Raw genomic sequence first — 27,625 nt, 5'->3', positions numbered from 1 at the left:
CTTTCTGTTTGCTTTCCTGTGTTTGTTTTCTAATTCGTTTGGTATGTTTTCTTCTCCCCTCCCCCTTCTGGGGTTTTGGGTGAATTAAAATTTTTTCTCTAGCCCGTTTTCCTCCTTGTTATTTGGAGGCGTTGCTTTTGTTTGGTGGTTACCTTGGCAACGTTTGGTGTGTGTATTGTTGTCGGGTTTTAATGTTGTCTGGCGTATGGAGCCTGTGTGCATCTAGAAGTATATATTTCTGAGTTGAGTGTATCGTTCTCTGTTTTAAAGTTAATTTATTAATTTCGACCACCCTTTAAAGTTGTGTTACTATTTTCTTCCCCCGGGTGGTGTGTATTTTTACGTAAAATTCTATATGTCTTGGAAACTGTCCTTGGTGGAAACTGAACGTTTTTAATTTTGGTAATTATGAGAAGCGGCCGCGTTGAAGATCCATTTTATTGAATACCTGTTAACTGAGTTTTTATTTAATTAACTATCCGTGATCGATCACATTTTATTTCAAGGTAGTATTTATGTAAGGAAGTCAATTGGTTTTCCGTTGTTTTCTGATCACATTTTATTAGGTACGGAGGTCATCCTTTTCCTTTCTTTGTTGTTTTCATAAAATTTTCAATTTATTATCTGTTAAAGAGTATTTATTTACCATTAATTGTTAATTAATAATGAATTAATTTTTCTTTTAAACCATACCTGGGTATATTCTGATTTATTTTATTTATTGTTAATTACCTTTTCCACCTTTCAACTTTACGTTGACTTTATTTACATTTTTTCTTTACGTCTTAAAATAAACATAGGTTTTATCAACTTAATGACTTGGTTTGTTACCTACAATTTGCCCTTCAATTAAAATTCTTTAACTTCAATGACGTGCTGGTTTTCATTCGCCACGTTCGGTGGAGCACTGCCACCGATTTTCTTGTGCATTAACTTCCACGGCCTTAAGTCGTCTTCCTCCGCTGCTTCCGGTAAGTTATTTCTATGGTTTCTTGTTTTTTATTGTGCTTGAACTTTGGTTGTTGCTCTTCTTGTGCCCATCTTCTCCCTCGTGTTCGCTGTAACTCCCATTTTGGGGCGGACACGCTAGCAACCTTCTCACCAGGGTCTCTATCTATCTCTCTCTCTCTCTCTCTCTCTCTCTTCCTCTCTCTCTCTGTCCTTTTTCCTCTCTCTTCTTCTCTCACCCTGGTGGGTAAGGTTATTCACCTCATCATCCCTAGGTCGTACCGGGGTCCTAGAGGGTGGTGAGCGGTGAGAACACACACACACACACACACACACACACACACACACACACACACACACACACACATTGTTATATATAGTAAGATTTTTATACTTCACCCCCTTTCCACCCACGCCCAAAGGAGTCCTATGAGTGCCTTACACAACAGTGTATTTTTTTACAGATAGTAAGTCTTATATGTACCGATTTTGGTTGGCAGCTATGCCCAAACGTACATACATAATCTCGCTGCTCTAGAATCCTGGACCTGACGTTGCCATGGTTACGGCAGTTCATTTCTTTTATCCGATTCCTAGAGCAGGGGTAGTGTGGTGCCAATGTCTCCGTAACGGTTGGTTTTGGGGCCTTAAAACATGGTTTTCGGGCCCATAGGGCTTACCGAGTTTTGTTCTTTGCGTCAAGTGGATTAAATTGAGATTTGTCTCGTCCTTATACCACAAATTCTATATTTTGCATATATTAGCCTATTATTTCTAAATCTCCCCCCCCCCGTTCCCCCCATCTCGAATTGTTTTGAAAATAAAATACAGCCCATGTTACTCACTGGAAATGTAGCTTTCTATAGGTGAAGACATTTTTAAATCGGTTCAGTAGTTTTCGGGTCTATACGCTACAAACAAACAAACAAACAAACAAACAAACAAACAAACAAACAAATTTTTCCTCTTTATAAAATTAGTATAGGTTTATGAGTGAAAGTAAAATCAATTATAATATAACCTGGCTGAAAACAATTGTTCCATGAAAAATAAGTCTACGCTGGTCTTGAAAGCATTTTGCTTAATTTTTCAAAACTTTAACAAGCAAAGAATACGTCGTCATTGGAGATGTAAGGTCAGGGAATCATGAACGGAATCATGCACAAGTGGAGTTGATCTGACCAACACAGCCATCTTTCCGGTGTGAATGCCGATATGCGTAGAGTACGTAGTGCTTTAAAACGACGTGCTGCAGAACAAGGAAATGAATCTCTCTGGTCCAGGTTAAATATACTCTAACCCTGAGGGTTAATATGTTAACTTATTCTTACGAGTCACGCCTTTCACCAAGCTATTTCGGCAGAGGGTCAACTTACACCGCATTAACCCTCGCCGGAAACAGCTGTCATACCAATCAAGGTGGCAGTGACTAAAAATCAAAGATTATGAACACACTTCTTGCGTGGTTCTTCTGTTTATTTTTTGCGCAGTATTTTGTTTTCTTCCTCAGTTCCGTGGTAGATATTATTCTTTCGTGATCGTGACAGAACTGATTGCAGTGATCGAAAATGGAAGAAGTTCAGAAGAGAAATAGGGGCACGAATTTTTCTGCTTTAGAAAAATGCTTCTACCAAAGCATTATAGAATGCAAGAAAACTGGCGACGTAAAATTAAAAGAAGAAAAGGACACATCGGAAAATAAACAGTGTAATTTAATAGAATTGCCCACGTTACAGGCTATCTTGCAACTATATAACGAAATTTGAGGTTAGATTCACTGATTATTTGACGACAAAAAATAACCCTTGTTGTCTCCGAGCATTATACAAAATGACCCTGTGGCATGAAACCTTAAATGCAACCAATACCTTAAGTATAGGAGAGAGAGACCTGTTTCGGTCAGTTGTGTATTCTATCCTCTCCCGAATTTCATTGACGACTTTACTGACGACGGTTTGTGACAATCTATTGTACCGGTTACGACGTGTACATGCATATTTTTTTGAGAGTTGATCGTATTTTATCACCACGCGTATTACTCCGTGCAAGCCTGGTTTGTTTACATTCAGCAGGACGAGCGAGCAAGCTGAGAACAGCTGTATGCGTGACGTAGCCGCAGGGGCTAGTTAGATCACCCGCCTGGCATGCCACGTGCAGCTAGCCTGAACTCGTATGTTCCAGATTCAAGCGTCACACCTTCCGGAACATTCGATGGAGAAAAAATTTAAAACTCCTATAATAATTGTGGTAGCGACTTGATAAACATGTCATTTTAAAGGGAGTTACATAAACGTCGCTATGCTTGAATTTCAAGAAAATCCGTCGAGGGATTCAGGAGATAACCAGCTTCACGGCATATGCGACGTAGATGTCCCAAAACCAAATATAAGGAGGGCTCAATATAGCCTGATATCTCAGTCAGTCAGTGACAGTCGAGTAGTCAGCGTGGCTCTACTCGCTGCCATTATCGTCGGAAGCTATCTCCGTGTGGTTAAAGTCTCACTGGGGAACTCTGAATTTCCTCGAAGTCTTTATTTACGTGTGTTGAGGAACGAATTCTTCTAAGTCTTTCTAAATGTGACTTGTATTATTTGCATGTGTTGAGGAAGGAATTATTCTAAGTCTTTATAAATGGGACTTGTAATATTTACGAGTGTTGAGGAACTCTGAATTCTTCTAAGTCTTTATAAATAAAACTTGTAATATTTACCAGTGTTGGACTCTAATTTTTCGCCAGTAAGACTTGTAATATTTACCAGTGTTGGACTCTAACTTTTCGCCAGTGATTATTCAAAGACTTGTCATATTTAGCAGTGATGGACTCTAACTTTTCGCCAGTGATCATTCAAAGACTTGTCATATTTAGCAGTGATGGACTCTAACTTTTCGCCAGTGATCATTCAAAGACTTGTCATATTTAGCAGTGATGGACTCTAACTTTTCGCCAGTGATTATTCAAAGACTTGTCATATTTAGCAGTGATGGACTCTAACTTTTCGCCAGTGATTATTCAAAGACTTGTAATATTTACCAGTGTTGGACTCTAACTTTTCGCCAGTGATTATTCAAGGACTTGGAATATTCGTAGTTTCCATGAGCATAAACTTGTGATTCTTGCCAGTGATTACTTAAAGACTTGTAAATTTTGCCATTGATGAACTATAACATCATTGAAAGTCTTCATGAACACGGACTTGTCATTTCCATGAGTGTTAAAGAGTGAATTCTTGAAAGTCTTTATAAACATTGACTAGTGATTTTACTAATGGTGTGAAAACTAATTATTTAAGGTTTTCATGAACTTTGACTTATCAATTCTGCGAGTGACGAAGAACGCATTTTCGGAGTTTTGTGGGCATCAACCTCATTGTACTTGGGTAATGTGATTACCCTCAACATCGTCAGGAACCAGCGGAGGTCATCACGAGCATCGGGAATTTGAGGCGTATTCCATGCAACCAACCTGGATGGTCCGTCCGCATCTTGACGGAGTATTTGGGCATTTCTGGAACGCGTTCCAGCCGGTGCGGCCTGGTGAGCTGGAGACCCGGGCCATTTAAAGGACAATGTGGAAGATAACCCCTATCAACCATGCGGTAATGTGGAATTTAATATGCATTACATGAATAAACTCTTATCAAATCAGATTCAAACTTTTCTTGTAGATAGGACCCTGCCTCCTGTACCAAGCCCTAGCTAATATTCATCCAGTTTAGCCCTGAGAACTATTCAATGCTTACGTTGACAATAAATCTTAAAGTCAGGCTCTTCTACTGGTACACTATACCTCTTCAAAAATTGTTCCTCAGATAGATTTTGAAAGTTGTTCCTTCTTGTCGTAGGCCTATTTCTGTTAGGAACACCATTTAACAAATCTAAATGAAGCAACTTTGCACCAAATGCATGATTCACAGCGGCCATTTTGCTTTCAACCTCAGGTAAACAGTTTAACCTAGGGAAAGGAGGGGTTAACTCAACTCCTGGACTAACCTAGAGGTAAAATTAACCCTCCTTGATGAAACAGAAGGAATAGTCACACAGTTAAAACTGTATGACTCGGGTTTAAAATTTAAACCATGTCGATGAATATTTTTAAATTAAACTTGAAAGGACCGTTCTTTAGTTCTACTATTCATTGTACGACCTAACACACAGCAGAAGAACGCATAATTTTAACTGAGTATCTTGAAAACTCCTGGAGTTATCAGGGAAAGAGATTCGAAGCAAACGTTTTACAGAAAACGAGCGACAAACTCAATCACGTGTTGGAAAGCTTCTAAAATTCAAATGGATGACCTGAGTGATGAGCCTGCACTCTTTGAGCAAAAACGTGGAAATTATTATAGATATCTATGAAATTCCAAAACTGTTCCGAAAATGATTCGTAATTCAAGAAAACTTGAAAAAAATACATTTTATGACTCCGGAAAGTGTTGTCCCGCCTTAAGCATCTATAGCGCAACTTCTGTTAAGTACTGTGAGTTTACTGTGCACTAAACTTTGGAAATATCTTTGGAGGCAATTAAAATATCAGGACCACATTCGATGACATAGAAGCAAAGTAGGAAAAAGGGAGAGTGAAAATATGTTTTACTGCAATGAATTATGCGCGGATCAATTAAACGGGAAGAACGTCAGAAAGGGAGTTGTACATTCGGGTGGTACCGATATCAGACTGCCCAGAAACTATTCGCAAAACAAGACATGCACAAACATTTTTATTTGCTTTCATGAAACAAACTACATTATTTCTACAAAATACATCACAGGCACACCTGCCGACTCAAGGCGAGAAGCCCCTTCATTTGGAATATACCAACCTCCTCGTCTACTGATAGTCGTTCAGTTGTGGGCAACTACAACCTCATTTCTTCGGTTTGTCGAAAACCCATTTCCAGATCGCTTTAACTATAGTTTTCAGGACTACGCTTATACACGGGGTATTGTCGCCGGTGTTGGGTGATGGCTGTGGTTTCGGTTCTGGTTTCGGTGGCGCTTTCGGGGGTGGATTACCCTTGGGCTTTGAGGGTTTGTCCACTAGCGGCTTCTTCTCCCCGTCCTCGACGACATTCCCATCTTCCTTCTCATCATTTAGCGTCTTCCGATAGCAGCATACCATTAGCGTGAAGTAGGCGGAGAACACTGCAACAATTAGACAGGCTCTAAAGATGAAGGAAAATGCTCAAGAAGTGTGGTGGTTTCGGAACTGGTGTCTTAAGAACAGTGACAACTTAAGTAGGAATATCAAAAATTTCCAGTACCTCTAAAATTCATTGGTTTTGATAAAAGGGAAAAAAAGTCTACGAATTACACCTAAATGATATACTTTCGGGATCTAATCATCATCATCATCATGATCATCGATTTCCACATTTGTAATTTCTTTTGATCTAGGTATTTCAAGATCTTTCTCGTGGATATTTTACTTCAACGAAGCCCTTAGCCACAGTTCTCAATAAGTTGGAGTGGAGAACTGTGAGACCCCAGCAGGTCAGGTGTCTGTTCTGGATTCTGCGAAGGACAGGTCTCCATTGGTTCACCGTGCCTTGACCCTGGCGCTTAACTTTTTATCCCTCCATGTCACATTTTAACATTTTACGATAGCATTACATGTCGAAGGCAGCAAGACGAGTCCTTTTACATATTGTCTATGTTTCAGAGACATACAATACAAATTTTCGTACACATGCATGAGGAAGAAATTATGCTGGATGGCCGAATGTAATATCTTACTTTGCGTGAAAGCTGTTTTGGCCTGAGCAGTACGAAATTTACTTCGGTAGAGCACCATCTGTCGGGTGTCAGTGTCAGTTCTGAGAATTTCCGAACTGTCAAGTATAAACTTGCAGAGCTAGAAACATTTAAAGCACTTAGTTTTGAAGAGATATGAAAGAACTGGGGAGATCAGAATGGGAATTGCATTACGACGGAATTTATATGACGTCATTTGGACTGCCCGAATATCCATTCAGATGTCCTGCCTTACGCTGCCAGATCACGCAGAAAGTAGAAAAATGAATTTTTGTTGATTTTGTCGCGTAAACTCTGGAAGTGTCCCAGACATCGTGTATTTGTCAATATCATACGACATGGCGTGGCATATGGACCCTTCCCGTCATTCAAACATATTTCTGTCGGTTTTTAAGCTACGGTCTTCCTATACGGAATCCTTCACTATTGGAGGGCTGAGAGTGTGACTTGTGTTCCGTGTTCCACCAGTCAGTGTTGGAGTTTAGTAGTCGGAACGGGTCGACAGTAGTTTTGCTTGCCGTCGGTGTCCCAGCGGTGTCAGGATACCTGAGTGGACGGTCCGTGTACTGTTCTAGAGTACTGACTGGAGTGCTGTACGTGTACAAAGGTGGAGTGTGCGGCTGGAGCAGCTGTCTTGAGTGTAATTGGAGCAGTGTTAATGGTCGGTGTTGTGAGGAGTATTATCCTGCCGTTTATCATTGTTGAGTAGTTGCTGAGCAGTACGAAATTTAAACTTCAGTGGAGTATCATCTGTCAGGCGTGTCCTTCTGACGTTTAAACGAAGACGTTCTGAGAATTTCCACACTGTTAAATAATACATGTAAGTGGAGTGGAATTCGATCTTTCTACTGCTCTGGAGTACTGACTGTACGTGTGCCGACGCTGAGTGTGCGGCTGGAGCAGCTCTCGTGCTGCTGTCTTGTCGAGAAGAAAATGATTCTATGCTCATAATTCAATTATTTAGATCGGATTCTTTGCGGATCAAACTCAATCTGCCTCTAATAATATTGGCTACCTGACCACCGCACTATTTCATCCCATAATCCCATAATACTCCGTGGATAGGGGATATCCGTATTTTTCGTTGGGGAATCGACGAGCTTACGCCATTTTTCCACCGATGTCATATAAGGAACTAATCACCCTTTGCACACACACACACACACACACACACACACACACACACACACACACACACACACACACACACACACACACACACACACACACACACACACACACACACAGTACTGGTGGGAACTGTTTGCTGGAATTTTGTGACTACGTCGCTAGACTGACTTTGAGTGAAATGAAAAACACAACGGTACCGCTTCGTATTATTCTGAACCAGTTGGTATGCGCACTTATGTAAGACGGAGGATGCCGTGCGATAACAGCTTCTGAAGATAATTCTTCAATCCTATTCAAATTTCTCTTTCTAATTCAGGGCCTCTCAAACGCCCAAAATCTCACGCGTGCAGATCGAGGCGCAAGAGCTCCGTGCACTGTGCATCGGTGCCGCTCGGCATGGTTCGGATCAACGCTTCGTCTCTGGGCTACTCGGCTAAGCTCGGCTCTACTCGGCTCAACTCAGCCCGGATCTGGAGCGCTACGGCGCAAGTGGGGCAGAGGGAGACAACGGAGCGAGCGAGACAGACGTGAGGAAAGAGAGAGTAAGCGGCTATTACTCCATATCGAGGAGTAGGGGGTCTGCACTCTGGTCAACCAAGCCAAGTCGTCTTTTGCACCGTGCACAGTGCATGCACCACGCGCATGCACCCTGAGAGGCCCTGTTCTAATTTCTCTTTCCAATATCTTATGAATATACAAACATACAAAACGAAAACTGAACAATATTGACGTAAGGGATAGGCGTACGACTGTCCAGCCATTGTATGAGAAGCGTCCAGAAGTTGAAAAGGCAGATCAAGCGAAAGCTCTCCTCGGGTACTCGTAGACAATACAGTATGTTAGATGAGGGATTGTTTAAGTTTCCCGCAGCCACAGGCAGGGGATAATAAAATATTCCTCTTATTATACCCGACAGGGGCATAATCCGAAGGATATAAAATATATGGGAGAGTTAATTTCATTGTCTGTGAAAGAAATTCAGCGTGATCTGAAGCGTGAAGTGCTAAGAAGTGTCACCCAAACCGTCCTCAAAGCGGGAAGAAAAGATTGCGGAACGAACCAGGGAACCCTCTAGAGTAAAGGCGTGGTTTAATTCAGTCACAAACCATCAGACTAGTGAGTGAACTCTCCAACCTCATCGTAAAACAGTTTGACCAGCTGTGATTTCTTTGCATGTATTTGAATTATCTCATTACCGCATCGTGTGACACGAAGTCAGAAAGTGAGGATATTATTGTTTGAATTTATAAGGAACATTTACTCTGTTTACTATAAATGATGTGAATAGGTATTTGTGTGTTACATAACAGCGGAAAATTTCACTAGGCAACCTAGCAATTAGTAGCCAGGCACTTCAGATAGGAGGTTCGCCTCGAAAAGAAAATGATTCTATGCTCATGATACAAAAATTTAGATCGGATTCCTTACTGACCAAACTCAATCTTCATCTAATAATATTGGCTACCTGACCACCGCACTACTTCATCCCGTAACCCCCGTGGACAGGGGATATCCATATTTTTCGTGGGGGAATCGACGAGCGTTCGTCATTTTTCGACCGATGTCATATAAGGACCTAATCGCGCGCGCGCGCACGCACACACACAGCTATTCGATCTCTTGCGGGAAAGATGAGCGACGGGTCTCGCAAACTTTCTCCTTTGTGAAGCTTATTTATGTGGACATTGCGAGGGAGAAACATTATTTGAATGATATAGATTCGCTAACTTGTGCCCGGTAAAGAAGCCGTGAGCGCGGGCGGATTAGTTTATTAATTACTTTATACTCAAACTTACAACGTTATTATCACTCCTGACAAAGGAAGTGAGGCTTGAGCTGTGATCATGACAGGAAGGAAATACGCAGAGATAGACACTAAAAAAACGTAAACAAATTAACTAAACGTGAATGCTTAAGGAGAATCCCTAATTTGAGGACCTTATTTTCTGGACATTATGTCAGTAATATCCGTGCCGTAATGTGCGTGTTAGAGGGAGACGTGCAAACAGGAGATAAATACATGGTGTATTTTGTCGCAGCCATAGGATTGTAAGGACTACAGGAGCATGGATTCATGTGCCAGGAGTGAGGACCAGGACCTCACCATCGTGGAAGTCAACATGGAGGAGATGTTGAACTAAGGACCACCATCATGGACTTCTCGACGTGAGCGCAGGCATCAAAAGGGCTGAGGCTGAGTACAGGTACGAGTACATTGTACAGCATGGCATATAGTGTAGCGGAATTTCCTTTCAAACTTGTTAATATGTAAACATGAAATGCTAGCAGCAAAAAAGGACTTAAAATCTCATATGAAGAAACTAAATTTATGACAAATATCCAAACTGATCCTCCTGAACTTACCATTGATATGAATAAAATTGCAGCATTAAAGGAATGTAAGTGAATGGATGACTGAAAATTGCAGCAGCTTCAAGAATTCAGAAAATGGAAATTGCTTTTCAATACACAAAGCATGTTCAGAACGAAATATTGCTTGTCCTCGAACAGTAAAATTCAGTACTTAATGGTGATCAAACTTGAAGCTCTTTATGCTTCAGAAACCTTAAATTTGCATCATAAAAATTTAAAGGAACAATTAGAGATTAAAGAAAAGTAATGGGAAATATTTAAGTTCCAAGAATTCAAAATGGAATCAAATCAAACCCAATTCAAAAATATACTTTAAAATATTTCAACTTACTGATAGAATGAAAATGCGACGGATTACATTTATTAGCCATTTGTAAAGAATGAATAAGAATAGACTTACTATCAAATACACAAACTTTTGAAAGTCGAACGCACGAGATCAAAATGGTATAAGCAAGTAGGGAAAGACCTCACTGAATAAGGATCAACAAATCTGCAGGATAGAAATGTAATCAGGAAAATTGTTCACACAAGGGGATTTGAGAAAGATGAGAAGAAACCAACACGACGTACGAAGTTACAACAATCGATGAAAATGAAGACCTATTGGGCAAGGAGGAAAGCTCAACAAATATTGATTCCGCGTGGTCCTAAGTGACCCATTCGCGCAGAAGTAGAAGAAGAAGAAATGCTGGGTTTTAGACTAAATGTGCCTATAATGCAAGGCACGCGTGTAGTTTAAGAACAATCTGAATGGCGTTAAAATTTTTGTAAATACGCATATCGGTAGTTTTTATAGGAGTTTATTCTCATATTTGGGATTTTCACTGTATGCATTTTTAGTTAGATTTGTAATTCATGATTGTGGGTGCCCGTAGTTTTTGGGGGATATTTAGCTGTTGTATAGATGTAAGCATCGTGGTAATATTTACGCCGAGGAGACGGCCAATTCAATGAGTAGTTTGTGTCACTTGATTACACGTCATAGTGTGTATTTGTTTTTTGAATATGGGAATAGGACTGGCATTCCAAGTCTTAGTATGATATACATGCGGGTATGTTTAATGTAGAATAGTCATTTTACACTGAATGCTGTATTGGAGATATGCATCGTGGTTTGAGCTATAATAGGTAGGTTTCCATCTTGCAGACGAATGGTGTTTTGCATTACTCCATTTTTGTCCTTTGTAAGAATTAGCTGTAGAGAAAGATTTAGGTTGTTAACGGAGGATTGATGTTATTCTATGATATCACAAGTTTGTGAAGGCAGGACTTCTGGTGTGGAATATGAACGCTGTTCATTGTGTCGGTATATGTATTGCCTCATTGAGCTGAGTAAGTTAATTGTTTAATTGTGTGTTACACGAGTGCATGCCAAAGGAAGACAAATAAGAGATCGAAAGAGAGATTTTTCAGGAAAGAAGGAACTATGGCTCTCCGACGTGACGTCTGTTTAGCGTTCACTGATATCCCGAGTGAGCCATGCGACTTACGTAGCTGAGGAACGCCCTCTCAGGCTGCAGATGGAGATGTCAATAATTTCCCTCTCTATGAAGGCATAAGTAATATTTGTGAGCCGACACAGTGAAGTGGGAGTGTGAAAGGCGACTTTTAGAATCTATTCATTACGGAATGTAGATCGTTCAATTTCTCAGCCTAATTTAATGAGAGTATCAAATGAGGCGTTAGGTTTCCCCTCTTAAATACTCTTTGCAGGGTTTTCCCAGTGCCCCGTCGGACACCACTTGCTCAAACCTCGAAGACAGGTGCATTTGGTGGTGCCACCCGCAAGGAAAGCCTTACAACCAGCTATATTCATTGCGTTTATATTATCTTATGTGTTTTTTAAATATGTGAACAGTTTACATATGGATGATACGGGTTCTGCATCGTGATCATTTATTTTGTTTGTTTATGTGCCATGGATTATTTCCTCGAATAAGGAAGTTTTGGTAAATTAACGTTGTTTATTTAAGGATATCTTGATGTATTCCAGAGGGAAACAGGTGTGGTAGAATAGCCTCCCAATCAGATTTGCTTATTACTTTGTAATATGATCACAGTGTTAAAGGGATCGCTTAATTAACATGTCTCCTCAGGCAAATGTCTATGATAAGAGCATTTCTTATAGAAGAATTCCTTCTTACCCTCGACAACATAATTCACAAAATCTTTTCTTTGGTAAACTTCCAGATCAAATATTACTTTGCTCCATGATTATATTATTCGTTATGTATTCATTTTGGTTAATTTTCATTCATTTTCCGTCGTCATCAAGAGGTAATAAACCTTTATTTTACCTGCTACCATTCTCCTGCCCTTGTAGGCTCATACATTTATAACAACATCCATTGAACGGACCGAACGCGACCCTGAGCCAATGACGGAGCACTTACTGGGGCAGGTTCACGGGTACCTTATAAAGTGAAGAACCTCTTCTTCTGAGTCCCACCCATAAAAATTCTAGAAAAACGTTACCAAAACATATTAAATCAACTGACATGAATATTTTGACTTTTAGGACAAATTAGAATACGAAAAATCATTATTACTAAGATATGTTGAACACAGAGAGTTAAACATCGATGGAGCAACTTCTGTTAGATGCTGTGACTTTATAGTGCATTGAAACTCTCTTAATTTCCTTGAAGGCTGATGAAAATGCCTATGCCACATTTGGTGACATAAAAGCAAAGCAGGAAGAAGGCAGGGTGAAAAAATATTTTTCTGTGGTGAGTCTGGTGCTGATTACAAATAAATAGGGAAGAACTTCAGGAACGAAGCTGGACACTCGTCTCGTACCGATGACTTTCAGAACATTCCGGAAACTATTCGCAAAATAAGACATACGGCATATATATTTACATTTGCTTTCATGGAACAAATTACATAATTTGTGCAAAACACACCTTAGGCATTCCTGCCGACTCCAAAAAGGAAGTCTCTTCATTTGGAATATACCAGCTTCCACGTCTACAGACAGTCGTTCAATTGTAGATGGCCACAACCTCATTTCTTATAATGCTCGGAAATCCATGTCAAGATAGCTGGAACTACTGCTCTCAGAACTTCGCTTAAACGCGGGGTTTTGTCGTCGGGTTTGGGTGGCGGCTGTGGTTGCTCTTGCGAGGGCGGATTAGGTATGTCCACCAGCGGCTCTTTCTCCCCGTCTTCGACGACATCCCCAGCGTCCTCCTCATCTTTTAGCGTCTTGCGGTAGCAGCATATCATTAGGATGAAGTAGGCGAAGTACACTGCAACAATTAGAGAAGCTCTAAAGATCGAGGAAGATGTTCAAGAACTTTGATGGTAGTTCGTAACAATGACAACTTGAATAGGAATATCTAAAAATTCCAATGTCCAAAAATTCATTGATGTTGTTGCGGTCGAATTTCTTCCAGAACGGATGTATGCATCTCAAATGACTCAATGCGGTGTAGGTCATCGGTGCGTAAAGTCTATGTATCTGATGCGCAGGAAGTAACAGGGAACACAAGGATGATGACAAGGCTGAATTTTCTTACATGCTTTTTGATATCTTCTGAGTCTAAGTCACGTCACGTCACTGCCACGGCCAGTGTGAAACAGGGCGCTACACGTTACTACCCAGGTATCTAAAATTCAACTGCACATCAGTGTACCAGGTGTATGCATAAGTCTTTTCCGGTTTCACCAAGAGATGGCGCCAGCGAACAGTATGCAGCGTATGAATCGGACCCAAAAGTCAGTTTGTTCGTCTGACATTAAGCTACCAATACATCCAAGTTGAGTCCGCCAAACACTAGCGTCAATGTTTCGGTGATCATGTCGACGTTTGTGTCTGAGAAAGAACATTTGCGGCTGTGTTAAGTCATCGTTTGCTTCTAGAAACCTATGGTGAATACGTTCCATCGATTAGAACATGTGATGATTGTGGTGGTGATTGTTGTTTTAAGAGGAAGTACAACTAGGCAACCATCCTCTATTAAACACTAATCAGAGGGAAAAATAGAAGGGATCCGACACTTCGAAAAATGAAGATATCGGCCAAAGGAAGACAAGGGCCACGAAGGGCGTGAAAATGAAAGACTCCCTAGCCCTCGCACACCTAATAGCGTCGGGGTCGGAAAAGAACAAGAGTTGACCAAGAGAGGTCGGATAGGATAGATGAAAGTGAGGAGTCTGGCACAAGTAAGTGGAAGCAATGTCAGGACTCAGCTGAGGGCCCCGTGGTCGCCAACCCACTCTCCAAAGTTTAGAGCCCCTGAGGCCCCTCTTAGTCGCCTCTTACGACAGGCAGGAGATACCGTGGGTGTTATTCTACCGCCCCCATCCACAGGGGGAAAGAACATGTGAGACAGTTTAAACGTAGTGACGTCACCGCGTGCTCTGGTGGCGGTATTGTGTATTATGAAATCTTGAAACCCGGCGAAACCGTTAGCTAATTCACAACGCTCTTGCCAACAAATGATTAATTTAAATCACGCATCGATCGAAAGGCGGCAAAATGATTTTGCTGCACGACAATGGGCCACCTCACACAACAAAACCAGTAAAAAAACACACCTTGAAATAGCTTGGATGGGACTTCCGCACCAGCCGTACTGCTTCGACTCGGCGCCATCTGCATCAATGGCACACGCGCTCGCAGAGCAGCACTTCAGCGATTTCGAAGAAGTTGGAAAATGGCTCGACGAATGGTTTGCCTCAAAAGACTAGAAGTTTTTCTGGCATGGTATTCATAACTTACCTGAAAGGTGGACGAAGTGTATAAAAGCCGATGACCAATATTCTGAATAAACAAAAAATGAATTTTCCTTGAAAATTACGTGTTTCTTTACTGAAAAACCGGCAGAAAGTTAAGCATACACCTGGTATACAGTGCGGGGTGTTGATCTTCTGGGTGTGTGCTGCTGAGATGGGATTGTGGATCAGTCTATTTGATGAAAGTGAAAAATGATTATATTCCTGAGGGTTTCAAAGTCAAGTCTACTGCAGGCAAACTTACCGAGAACAGGCTATGATGGGACGGTCATGTCATGAGAAGCCCACAAAACCATATGATTCTGACAGTAATCGAAATCAGAACTCAGTCCAGAGATCGAGAACGATATAGAGAAACTTGAGTGTCTGTTATAAATAAAGTCCTGTGGGAGGCTCAACTAAATCCAACGTGAGCTCGGGACAGGAGGATATTTTGTTGAATTTAGACTTTGAAAGCCGCCCCAAACGAAATAGGGTAAAGGCCAGGACAAAGAAGATTGTCAACTTTGACACATACGAGAATTGTTACTTTCATTTGTATAAAAGAGAAAAATGCCTGAGGATTATAACTAAATGATGTTGACTGGCAATACGAAGTCAGATCAATTGCATAAATCACTTCCAGATCATCCTGTAATTTACATCTTCCTTTACTGATACATAATTCTGGCTGGATGTCATTTAGATTGTTTTAAATCTAGGTATTACTAGGTCTTCCCCGTGGTTGTTTTCCTTTAGTGAAGCCTTCTGCAACAGTTCTCATTAAGTTGGAGTGGTGCATTGAGTGACACCGCAAGATCAGACGCCTGTCCTGGATTGTGCGAAGGATTGATCTGTGTTAGTTCACAGTGCCTGAATCCCGGTTTTTGACTCTTTATCTCACCGTATCACATTTATCATCTTACAATAGCACAACGTCTCCAAGACGAGAAATATCCAGAACACTCCGCCTGACAAAATTAGTGTGTCACTCTTTCGATAAAAAGAGATTTAAAAAGTCAACAGAGTATGTTCCTTCAGAAATTGGAAGGTATTTGGAATTTTAGAATGTTTAGATAAATATTTATCCACTCATCCTACAAAACTACATGGTTTGTTGGTCCAAAGCAAAAACGAGAACTCTAACATACGCATTCAGTGAAATATGTCCGAAAACTGTACACATTTATTTCCAATATTGAAGCATCCTGTAGACCCTTCGTGGCTTTAGCGGCAGCGCGCCGGCCACTCATCGTTCGGTTCCGTAGTTCAAATCCCGGTCACTCCATATTTGATTTGTAAGGGACAAAGCGGTGGTGGGGACAGGTTTTACTCCGGGTACTCCAGTTTTCACTGCCATCCTTCATTCCAGCAACACTCTCCAATATCATTTCATTTCATTTATCAGTCATGAATCATTGCCACATAGTAGTGCGACAGGCTTCAGCAACCAGCACAGTTCCTTTCCTCGCCGCTAGATGGGTGCTTTATTCCTTTCGTTCCAAACACGGTTGAAAATGGAAATAGGCTGTGGATTTTCATTTCCATTGGAACACCCAGTATAGTCTGTGGCTTTTCATTTTCATTGAAGCACCCTGTATAGACTGTGGCTTTTCATTTTCATAGAAGCACCCTGTATAGACTGTGAATTTTCATTTCCATTGAAACACCCCTATAGACTGTGAATTTTCATTTTCATTGAAGCACCCTGTATAGACTGTGAATTTTCATTTCCATTGAAACACCCCGTATAGACTGTGAATTTTCATTTTCATTGAAGCACCCTGTATAGACTGTGAATTTTCATTTCCATTGAAGCACCCCGTATAGACTGTGAATTTTCATTTCCATTGAAGCACTCTGTATAGACTGTGAATTTTCATTTCCATTTAAGCACCCTTTATAGACTGTGAATTTTCATTTCCATTGAAGCATTCTGTATAGACTGTGAATTTTTATTTCCATTGAAACACCCCGTGTAGACTGTGAATTTTCATTTCCATTGAAACACCCCGTGTAGAGTGTGGCTTTTCATTTTCGTTGAAGCACTCTGTATAGACTGCGGATTTTCATTGAAGCTCCCCGTATAGACTGTGGCTTTTCATTTTCATTGAAGCACCCCGTATGAAGTTTGGCAATGTTGCTTTATATTTATTATTAATATTTGGCTGAAGAAGAATTTCATATTCTATGTTTTGATGTCCATCTCCCTCTGGAAAATGGAAATATAAGAAAATATAATTCTACGTTTTCTTCTTGTACTGCGTTATCTGTTGCTTTCGCCATGGTGATTTCGGACGAGTACAGGATACAGTGGCATGGAGTTCTGCATCAAACCAGTCTAAGGACTGATGACCCGAAAACAAACAAAACGTACTTGCCAAAAATACAAGTACAAAAGTTACTTTAATCCTACTGTAAGTTTCAAATGGTTCATGGTAGAATGTATAAGAATGAATAAACTATAAATAAGAGTTCGAGGACACTTATCCCGCCCCCAACCATTACTTTGGGAAATGTAAAATCGACTGATAGCTCTACGTTACATTTACATGAAACAAAAAATAAGATCTGACGTATGATAATATTACAAATATGTTCAAACATCTACACGAGGCCAGCCAATTTTCAGTTCTACGAAAATTATTTTCGCCTGAGGATAAGGCTTAGGTTCAGTCAAATCCGGAAGCAGCTCAGAGTAAACAACTAAGTGACCATGCCTTACTTTATATTAGAAAGGAAGAAACCAAATCACGAATTAATTTGTTGCGAATGTTTTATATTGTTGGAGCGAATATTTTAGGATGCTCTTTCATGTAAATACAATTAATTATTCATCCAATTACAACACGAAGGGAAGTGTAGATGCACCAGATAACAGTTCTGAATAGTCAGCGTATTGGTATTAGGTTCTGAGAACTCCGGGTTCGATTCTCGGTCGCATCCAGGATTTTAATCTAAAATGATTGACTCCGTTGGGGACTGAATGTTAATGCTATCCCTCATATCACTCCATCTCCGCAATAACACCAGTTTCTCATTCACAGCAGATGCCACCAACGTTCGTCGGAGGGTCTGTCTTATAAGGGCTTCATCGGGGTAGCAGTAGACCCACGAAATGATTATTATTCTTATGTCCGCTCCTTGGCTGAATGGTCACCGCAGTGCTCTTGGGTTCATAACGCCCCGGGTTCGATTCCCGGCCGCGTCGGAGATTTTAACCGTAAATGGTTAATTCCCTACGATCCGGGACTGGGTATTTGTGCTGTCCCCAACATCCCTGTAACTCACACACCGCACATAACACTATCCTCCACCACAATAACACGCAGTTACCTACACATGGCAGATGCCGCCCACTTTCGTCGAAGGGTTTGCCTTACAAGGGCTGCACCCGGCTAGAAATAGCCACACGAAATTAAAATTATTATTATTATTATTATTATTATTATTATTATTATTATTATTATTATTATTATTATTATTATTATTATTATTATTATTATTATTTCGGATAAGGAGCAATTATTTCTGTGTATCACAGAGTAAAAAGCTAAGCCCACAGAGATAAATAACGATAAATGCATTTAATTCTTTCCTCAACAGTTAGGATCAGCATGCTTAATCACTTCACTGTGAAAGTTCGGGTGGAATGATTGACCTGAAGTTCTTACGATGTGAAAGAGACGAAGACTATGAATAGTTAATTTATCGGTTTAAGAAAACTTTTGTCCGCCTTTGTGGTGTAGTGGTTAGTGTGATTAGCTGCCACCCCCCGGAGGCCCGGGTTCGATTCCCGGCTCTGCCACGAAATATGGAAAGTGGTACGAGGGCTGGAACGGGGTCCACTCAGCCTCGAGAGGTCAATTGAGCAGAGGTGGATTCGATTCTCACCTCAGCCATCCTGGAAGTCGTTTCCGTGGTTTCCCACTTCTCCTCCAGGCAAATGCCAGGGTGGTATCTAAGGCCACGGCCGCTTCGTTCCCTCTTCCTTGTCTATTCCTTTCAATCTTCCCATCCCCCACAAGGCCCCTGTTCAGCATAGCAGGTGAGGCCGCCTGGACGAGATACTAGTCCTCCTCCCCAGTTGTATACCATTGTGTCACGTTCCAGGACACTGGCGGTAGAGGTGGGATCCTTCGCAGAGTACGAGGGAAATACTAACGCTGGAGGGTAAACAGATTAAGAAGAAGAAGAAGAAAAACTTTCGTCGATGTTGAAATACGATAAAAAATAAAATAATAATCTATCATTCAATTGATTGTCGTTCAGCATGGTTGCCAATAATTAACAAAATAATGCTGTGAATGTATTGATAGTTTCTGGGAAAGTGATACCAGTATTCTAATAAGCAAAATAGCTAAGAATGTTTCCGCGTCAACGTTGAAGGACTATGTAATAACAAGATGGTTGCAGAAACTGTGATGTGAAATAGTCTCTCCAGTTTGTATTGAAATAATAGTGAATTTAACACCTGTATGTGACTATACAGTAAAAAGTCGTTTGTTCTTGTGGCAATCTTTAGGCAGGTTATTACATTTTATAGAGTGTGCTCTTCTTACTTAGTTTTCAAATTTGTTTTGTGTGTGTGTGTGTGTGTGTGTGTGTGTGTGTGGCTTGCTGATTGAGGTGAAGATGACGTGGTAAAGCAACAACAGCAGGACGGTAGATATAAACTTGGCAAACGGAAATAAAGCAGTCCGCCTTGTTTTAATAATTTCGTGTGGCTATTTCTAGCCGAGTGCAGCCCTTGCAAGGCAGACCCTCCGATGAGGGTGGGCGGCATCTGCCATGTGTAGGTAACTGCATGTTGTTGTAGTAGAGGATAGTGTTATGTGTGATGTGTGAGTTGCAGGGATGTTGGGGACAGCTCAAACACCCAGCCCCCGAGCCACTGGAATTAACCAATCAAGGTTAAAATCCCCGACCCGGCCGGGAATCGAACCCGGGACCCTCTGAACCCAAGCCCAGTACGCTGACCATTCAGCCAACGAGTCGGACGGTCCGCCTGGTGACCATGATCGTTAAGACGTGGTTAGCTTGTTCGAGTCCCGTTGGTCGAAAAATTTTCACCATCAGAATGTTGGCCGGTAGGGTAGGGGGGGAGGTGGTATACAATTTCTAATCACTAGATTGCGTGCCAAAAGCCTGGATTAAATTCCAAACCTCTCCGAAGTGCTCATATGGAATGAGGGTCTATGACACTATTGACGGTGATTCTTTCGTTGGACGGAGAGGTTAAGCCTTGAGCCCCCTTTTTGCTATTCGACAGGAGTATGCTATGTGCCGGCACCGCCTTTCACCCTCTCCCGTTAACATGCATCAAGTCATTCATTTCATCTCACTAACTCCTCTGATTAGATTGACGTCAGGAAGGGCATCGAGTCATGAAAAACCGCCATGTCAGATTCATCTCACCTCATACCTGACCCCCTAGAGAAACGGAACAAGGGTTGGGCAAACACACGGAAATAAAGCACAGTCAAGTGGAACAAAATAGAGACAGCAATGAGGTCACAGAACATACAACAGATCGGAACCCCTCCAAAGAGCAATCTGGAGCGAAGTCAAAGAAGTAAAACAATTGCGGGCAGTGCACAATCAGCTGATCTTGCAACAGGTATTGAGAAAGTGGAATGATTGACCTGAATGTGTTACGACATGAAACCAGTTTAAGAAAACTCTCGTTTTTGTTGAAATACAGTAAGTAACAAAACATCTATCCTACAATTGTCGGTCAGTATAGTTGCCGATAATAACACGTGTTGCTGGGATTTCGGAATAGTCCCTCTGAAGACATCTGGGACCAGTTTCCCAAGTTCATTAACATGGAGACCCGTCGGCGTCCTCTGCCTCGCTCCATGAATATCTTTTCTTGTGTACAAGCTGGAGTAATGTGGGATTTTCCTTCATTCTTCGTGATATCCCCGAAGTATTCTATTTTCCTTTGTTTGGTTTTATTCAGTCTATAAAACCACATTTTTTCAAAATTTCTATCTTCTTCTGATAAGCTTTGTTCTATGCCGAGGACTCAAATCCATAAAATAAACACAGGGGAACGAAGAAATTTTTAATTCTTTTTTTCATTTCAAATGTTAGGTGTCTCCCCCTGTGGATGGAGGTGGTAGAATAACACCCACGGTATCCCCTTCCTGTCGTAATAGGGGACTAAAAGGATCCCCAGGTGCTCTAACTTGAGTTGGTGACAACGGAGCCCTTAGCTGAGTCCTGGCACTTCCTCTTACTTGTGCCAGGCTCCTTTCTTTCATCTATCTTATCCGACCTTCTCTGGTCAACTCTTTTACTTTTCTGACCCTGACGTTATAAGGTGTGGCCTAGAGAGTCCTTCATTGTCACACCCTTCGCCCCCAATGTCTTCATTTTTCGAAGAGTCTGACCCCTTCATTTTCTCTCTCTGATTAGCGTTAATAGAGGATTGTTGCCTAGTTGTAGGCTACTTCCTCTTATAGCAAAAAGCATCACCACCTGTTAAGTGTCTACAACAGAGCAAATGCTTCATTTTCATACAGGAGAATCTTACTTTTTTCTCTTCTCATTCGGATCTTCTCCTCGTAGTTCCAATATGCAGTGAAATGACTTCTCCTGCAGTTCTACGGCTTGTAGTTCTGTTTATGACCAGATACTTGGTGTTCTGGAAGTTGCTATCCAAACCATTATTTTCACCCAGGTTTCGATTCCTGAAAAGTGAGATTGTATCTGGATCCCAAGTCTGTTTCGGGATAGTGTCAGATTTTAGAAAGAACAATGAGGAGCTATCTCAGTGTGAGATAGCAGGTTGTTAAACCAGCAATAGGTGAACATGAGTGACGTTTCAGTGCTCCAACTATCAATGAAGTGGCCATTGTCATGGGTGCAGAAGAATTCATTAGGCGTGAAATCATCATTCATAGATGTAGTGAAATTTTGTAACGCATGCAAAAAGTATATGAGGGATGTAAATAAAATAGTGGCAACGTAGTTCAGACACTCGCAGGAGTTCGAGCATGTGCAAACAAGATATGGGAGTGATCAGGTGGTGCTGTTGTCGATGTGTTGTGTACATTTGACGGGCATCCAGTTGGGGGTGTTATTGTTGTGTGGCGTTGAAGTGAAGAGTGTCGATTTCACCGCTCTAAAGCATGTTTTCAAAACGCGATCAGCGTTCGTGGATTATGATCGAGGTTGTCCGTGGCAAAAGTGTGTCGGAATGTTATTGAGGATTACGCGAAACGTGTGGCGAGAGTGCTTTTCCTGTGTAGGTCTGCTGCACGATGGGTCAAGCGTTTTGTGCGGGTAAGAATGAGACTGCGGGTTTGCACCGCACAGGTTGGCCGTCAATTCCTCAACATCGTGAATGGTCTCGTTTCCGCAGAGCATCCATGGACTGTCCGGAAATTATCCGGAGATGTTGGTCTTAGTCATCAAACGGTGTGGCGCCCAATGACGAATTGTCTTAACGTGAGGAAAATTGCTACTCGTTGGGTTCCACATAAACTCACCGACATACAGGAATGGTATGCATTGGCTGGCATCCACTGGACAGATACCGCAACGAAACAGATGCATTTCTGCAGCGTATTGTCGTCATCGATGAGACATGGGCACGAGCTTACGAGCCTGAATTAAATTGTCACTCGAAGGTGTCAACCAGCTTCCCCACGTCCACACACATTTCGACAGGAACCCAGTCATGTGAAGCTGATGCTGATTGTGCCATACGACTACGAAGCTTTTATTCTTACGCAGGCTGTGCCTGAGGGACAAACCGTCAACAGTGACTACTACTGCCCATTTCTAGAGCAACAACTGCGTCCGACTACGCGGCACAAGCTGTCTGCAGTGTCGACACACAGGACCTACACCAGGAGTTATTGTCTAGAAAGCGATTTCCTTTAGCAGCAGGAGCACTCTCGTCTTTATCCCAAGAGTCTTGTCAGCGGGCAGGTGATGGAACCGGTTGTGATGCCATTCATTCACAGTATCCTAGGTGGAATTTTTTAACAGATTAGAGCTCGACTTCACACAGCTCCTGTCACCCAACGTGCTCTTGGCCTGCGAGATCACCACACCTTTCACCTATTGAGCACGTGTGGGACATTGTGGGATGCCATATCCAGCGTCATCCAATTACAGCATTAACCGTTGCTGATTTGAATGATCGAGGGCAAAAGACGTGGAACTCCATCTCACAAAATAACACACGGCACCTGTACGACACGCTACATGTACGTTTGCATGGTTGCACTTAAAATCATGGTGACTACAGCGGTTATTTACGTTTCACCATGAACCTGTAGCCTGGAAAGTTTAAAGGGGGAGACCCAGCTTGAGACGGGGAAAATAGGCCAATATTCACTTGATTGTTAAATATGCTACAAACATTGTTGACAAATGCTGAACATATCCCAGTATTGGCATACTTCCTAGAAATCAGCAGCAACTTCAATAATGTCAAAATTCTACTTATAGCAATTTTAAATAAAATGTTCAAATTTTTCGCCTTTTTAACAATATATCACGGTTTCCTTCAAAACTATCTTACTGTTTCACGGATAATTATGATTTTTTCAGCGTTTTCTCCCATAGTGTTGTACTACAATCTATACCTCATTTAGATCAATAGGATTTATATTAGATTTTATATAACATATTTATTTACAAAAATATTAATATTTTCAGGTGCTCGGAATAAAAACTCGACAAAAATACCTAAATCACAGTTTGTGTTAGTGATCAAGGTTCATTTTGTAGGTGGAGGTTTGATACATAATTTAAGAAAGGGAAAGTACAAAAATTCTAATAAACTTGGAATTTATAAGTGATATACTGTTAAAAAGGCGGGGAATTATGAACATTTGATTATTATAATTACTGGAATTTGACATTATTGAAGTTGCTTATGTTTGCCAGGAAGCATGCCAATACTGGGATATGTGCAGCTATTGTCAACAACAACTGTAGCATATTTAACAATCGAATGAATATTAAGCGTTTTTCTTCTTTGTTAAGGTGAGTCTCCCCGCCCCCCCCCCCTAATCAAATACATATGTTTGGTTCCACGTCCCTGTGTATGTTGGTCAGACAAGAAGAAAGATGTTAAGAAAGTTCAGGTACATCGTTCTTACCAGGCAAATAAGCCTGTTGTAGCTGAATATACTGCACAGAATGACCATCAAGTTCGGTTTCGATAAAACACATGTATTTGTATTGAAATACATTTCACACACCGGAATAATTCTGGAGGCAACGGAAATTGCAAAATACCCAAATAACTTCAATGAAGATGAAAAGGCCGCATTTAAGACTAAATCTCGCATGTTTGAGCCTGATACCACGAAACTAAATTAATAAGAACAAGCTCTATGCTCTCATTAACAACGATTCGACTGGCTAGTGACTTGTGTAACAATTATTACAGACATTTGGTATATTAAAACACAATACAATAAAGAGTTCGTAAAATACTCGTATTCTGTGTTATCAATAATGTTGATTTATTATCTGACCGAGCTCGATAGCTGCAGTCGCATAAGTGCAACCAGTATCCAGTAATCGGGAGATAGTGGCTTCGAGCCCCACTGTCGGCAGCCCTGAAGATGTTTTCCGTGGTTTTCCATTTTCACATCGGGCAAATGCTGGGGGATGTACATTAATTAAGGCCACGGCCGCTTCCTTACAATTCCTAGGCCTTTCCTCTCCCATCGTCGCCATAAGACTTATCTGTGTCGGTGCGACGTAAAGCAAATAGCAAAAATAAATAAATAAATAAATAAATAAAATAAAAATGTATCTGCAGTTCTTTTATTGTCGTAATTTTCAATTTTTCAACTTATTTCCAAATCATTACGTCATTTCTGTCCGCCTCCGTAGCGTAACGGTTTGCACTACTATCCACCATCCTCTGCGTCCCGTGTTCAATTCCCGGTATGTCAGAAAATTACAATTGGCAGGAGGGGTGTTGTGTGGCTAAAATGGAACATGCAGCTCATCTAAATTCGGGAAGGGACTGAAAACTACCTCGGGACGAATTTACGTTTACCTCGATTCTGCTATTTTGCGTTGAGATATGCACTGAACAAAATGATGAATATTTGATTGCTGGGATGGTCATAGGATGTCACCCTCTTGAACGGAGTGTGCAGTGAACATATACGAGAATCATTTCATACGTCCCCTATCATTGAGAAATTGGAGGAGAGGCATTTGCGCTGGAACGGACACGTACAACGTCGAGATGAAGATAATCCTGTTAAGACAGCTCTCGCAATCGAAGAGCCAAGGAGAGGACGCAGGCGTCCGAGAGGAAAATGGTGTCGTACAGCCGAAAAAATCGTGAGTAGAAACGGCATTTTAGTGGCAGAGACATCCAAGCGGAGGGTGTACTCTCTAAGGATCAGAAGAGCCGACCTTGAGTGATACTTTGGGAGTGTCATTGTGGGCACACACACGGCCAGGAAAGAAGAAGAAAATGAACACGCATTTGAAAATGGGGTATAATAAATAGAATACACGTGTGAAAGGTTTGGGAAACATTTTCTTCTTTCTTTCTTTCTTTCTTTCTTTCGTTTTGGACAACTGTGGACCACGTCAATTCTATTTCAGCTGCTTCTGGGCTTTGATCTGCGCCCAGTAGTCCTTCATTCTTTCACTCTGAAACTTTCTTCTCTCTTCCGTCCATGGTGTTTGGGTCCGCAAACTAACTTTTTCCTGGAAACTCTTTGTGTTCTTTATTTTCGACTTGTAAGTTTCCCCTGTTGCTTATTTCCGATCCTCGTATTCCTATTTCTGTCAGGTCCTTCTTCACCATCAAATTCGGATTGGATGAAACTTTTTTTGTTAGTTGCTTTCCGTCGCACCGGCGACGATGGGATAGGAAAGGGCTAGGAGTGAGAAGGAAGCGCCTATGACCTTAATTAAGGTACAGCCCCAGCATTTTCCTGGTCTGAAAATGGAAGACCACGGAAAACCATGGTTGCATTCAAAATCATCGTGACTAGCCTACAGCAGTTATTTAGGTTTCACCCTTAATCTGTGACCTGCAGAGTTTAATCAAATACTATATATGGTTTCACGTTCCTGTATATGTCGGTCAGACAATATGCTTGTTGTAGCTGAATATACTATACAGAATGAACATCAAATTCGGTTTGGATGAACCACCTATTTCTTGCATTTTCCTAATCTCAAATATCCTTACTATCTGGTTGGTCAGTCTTCCGGGGTCCATTCTGTAGATGTGTCTAAAGAACATGGCTCTCCTCTTCTGGATGGTGTCTGAGATCTTTTCTACCTTGCGGTACACTTCTTGGTTTGCTTTCTTTCTATATGATCCATCCTCTGTTGTTTGGGCTCCGACTACCTTCCTTAGAATTTTTCGCTCCACCAGTTCTAACTTCTTGACCAATCCTACCTTTATCAGGTTCAAACATTCCGGCTGCATATAAGGCTTTTGGACGGATCACTGCCTGATAATGCATGTGTTTTGCATTGATTAAAACCTTCTTGTTATAGGTGTTCATACTTAGCTTGTAGGCCAAATTCATTTTTTTTATTCTCTATATCAGTGCCTCTCTCTCTGACAGGTTGTTATCTACTCACTCTCCCAGAAATTTAAATTTCTCTACTTTCCGAATCCTCCCTCCCTCCACTGGCATACCTCTGGGGACTGTTTCGATGTCGGTCATGTAATGTGTTTTCTCGAAGGAGATCCGTAAGCCTGCCTTACTTGCTTGTTCGTGCAGTTGGGAAATCCGGTTCCGTGCCTCCTCTATTGACTCTGACAGAATCACAACGCCATCCGCAGAGGCTAGGCAGTCGACTACAGTTCCTCTATTCTTATATCCTATTCGTATACCACATATTCCTTGCATTTTCTTGCGCCACTCTCTAATGACCTTGTCAAGAACACAGTTGAGTGTCTGAACCCATAATGGGCGGTTCAGGGGCAACTCCCCTGAGGCTAACAACCTCAGTTTCATCTTTTGTCGATGTCTAGGCATCGGTCCCAAGCCAAAATCATTCTACTCAGCATGATGGGGAACACTTTATTAAACGGATATTGTAATTTGGCACATTGGTGACACTCCTTTCTTAATTGTAGTCAATACCTTCATATTTATCCCTCGGAATGGCTTTACAATCCACCATTCTCACCCACGACCTCTCCTCAATTTACGTTTGTCAAGTGTGGCAGTGTGGATGATTAGTAATGAAATGGCGTCTGGCTTTCGGTGCCGGGAGTGTCCAAGAACATGTTCGGCTCACCAGATGCAGGTCTTTCGATTTGACACCCGTAGGCGACCTGCGCGTCTAGATGGAGATGAAATGATGATGAAGATGACATATACACCTAGCCCCCTTGCCAGCAGAATTAACCATTTATGGTTAAATTTGGCGACATTGATGGGAATCGAACCTGGGGCCACTGTGACGAAAGGCCAGCATGCTAACCATTTAGCCATTGAGCCGGACGAATTATAAGTGATGCCACATGACGTGAGATGATCAGCTGAGGAAAACTATTTATACTGGGTGCTTCAGATACTTACTCCACAGTGGAGCGGGTAGTCTGTCGGGTTCGCTTTCATAGTGATGCACGAAATGCCAATATGAAACAGCATTAAATCAGACAAATTTCCGATTGTTTCAGGGACTGCAGCGGATTTAGTTCTCGGTTAACCCTTCAGTCCCTACAACACTC

At 41.4% G+C, this 27,625-nt stretch overlaps 1 protein-coding gene across 1 annotated transcript in view; it reads right to left on the bottom strand.

The window, feature by feature from the left end:
* Positions 1-5,653: 5,653 nt before the first annotated feature.
* The window catches only part of LOC136874638 (uncharacterized), a 39,215-nt gene continuing 17,243 nt past the window's right edge, over positions 5,654-27,625 (bottom strand). Inside the window, exon 3 of the mRNA XM_067148264.2 lies at positions 5,654-6,090. Coding sequence (XP_067004365.2) covers positions 5,813-6,090 — 278 coding nt within the window. The 3' untranslated portion in view covers positions 5,654-5,812. The remainder of the gene's footprint in view (positions 6,091-27,625) is intronic.

Source organism: Anabrus simplex, chromosome 5 (assembly GCF_040414725.1).
Source record: "Anabrus simplex isolate iqAnaSimp1 chromosome 5, ASM4041472v1, whole genome shotgun sequence".
Classification (NCBI taxonomy): Eukaryota; Metazoa; Arthropoda; class Insecta; order Orthoptera; family Tettigoniidae; genus Anabrus; species Anabrus simplex.
Note: the sequence above shows the minus strand (reverse complement) of the source record. Positions and strands in the feature narration are given on the sequence as shown.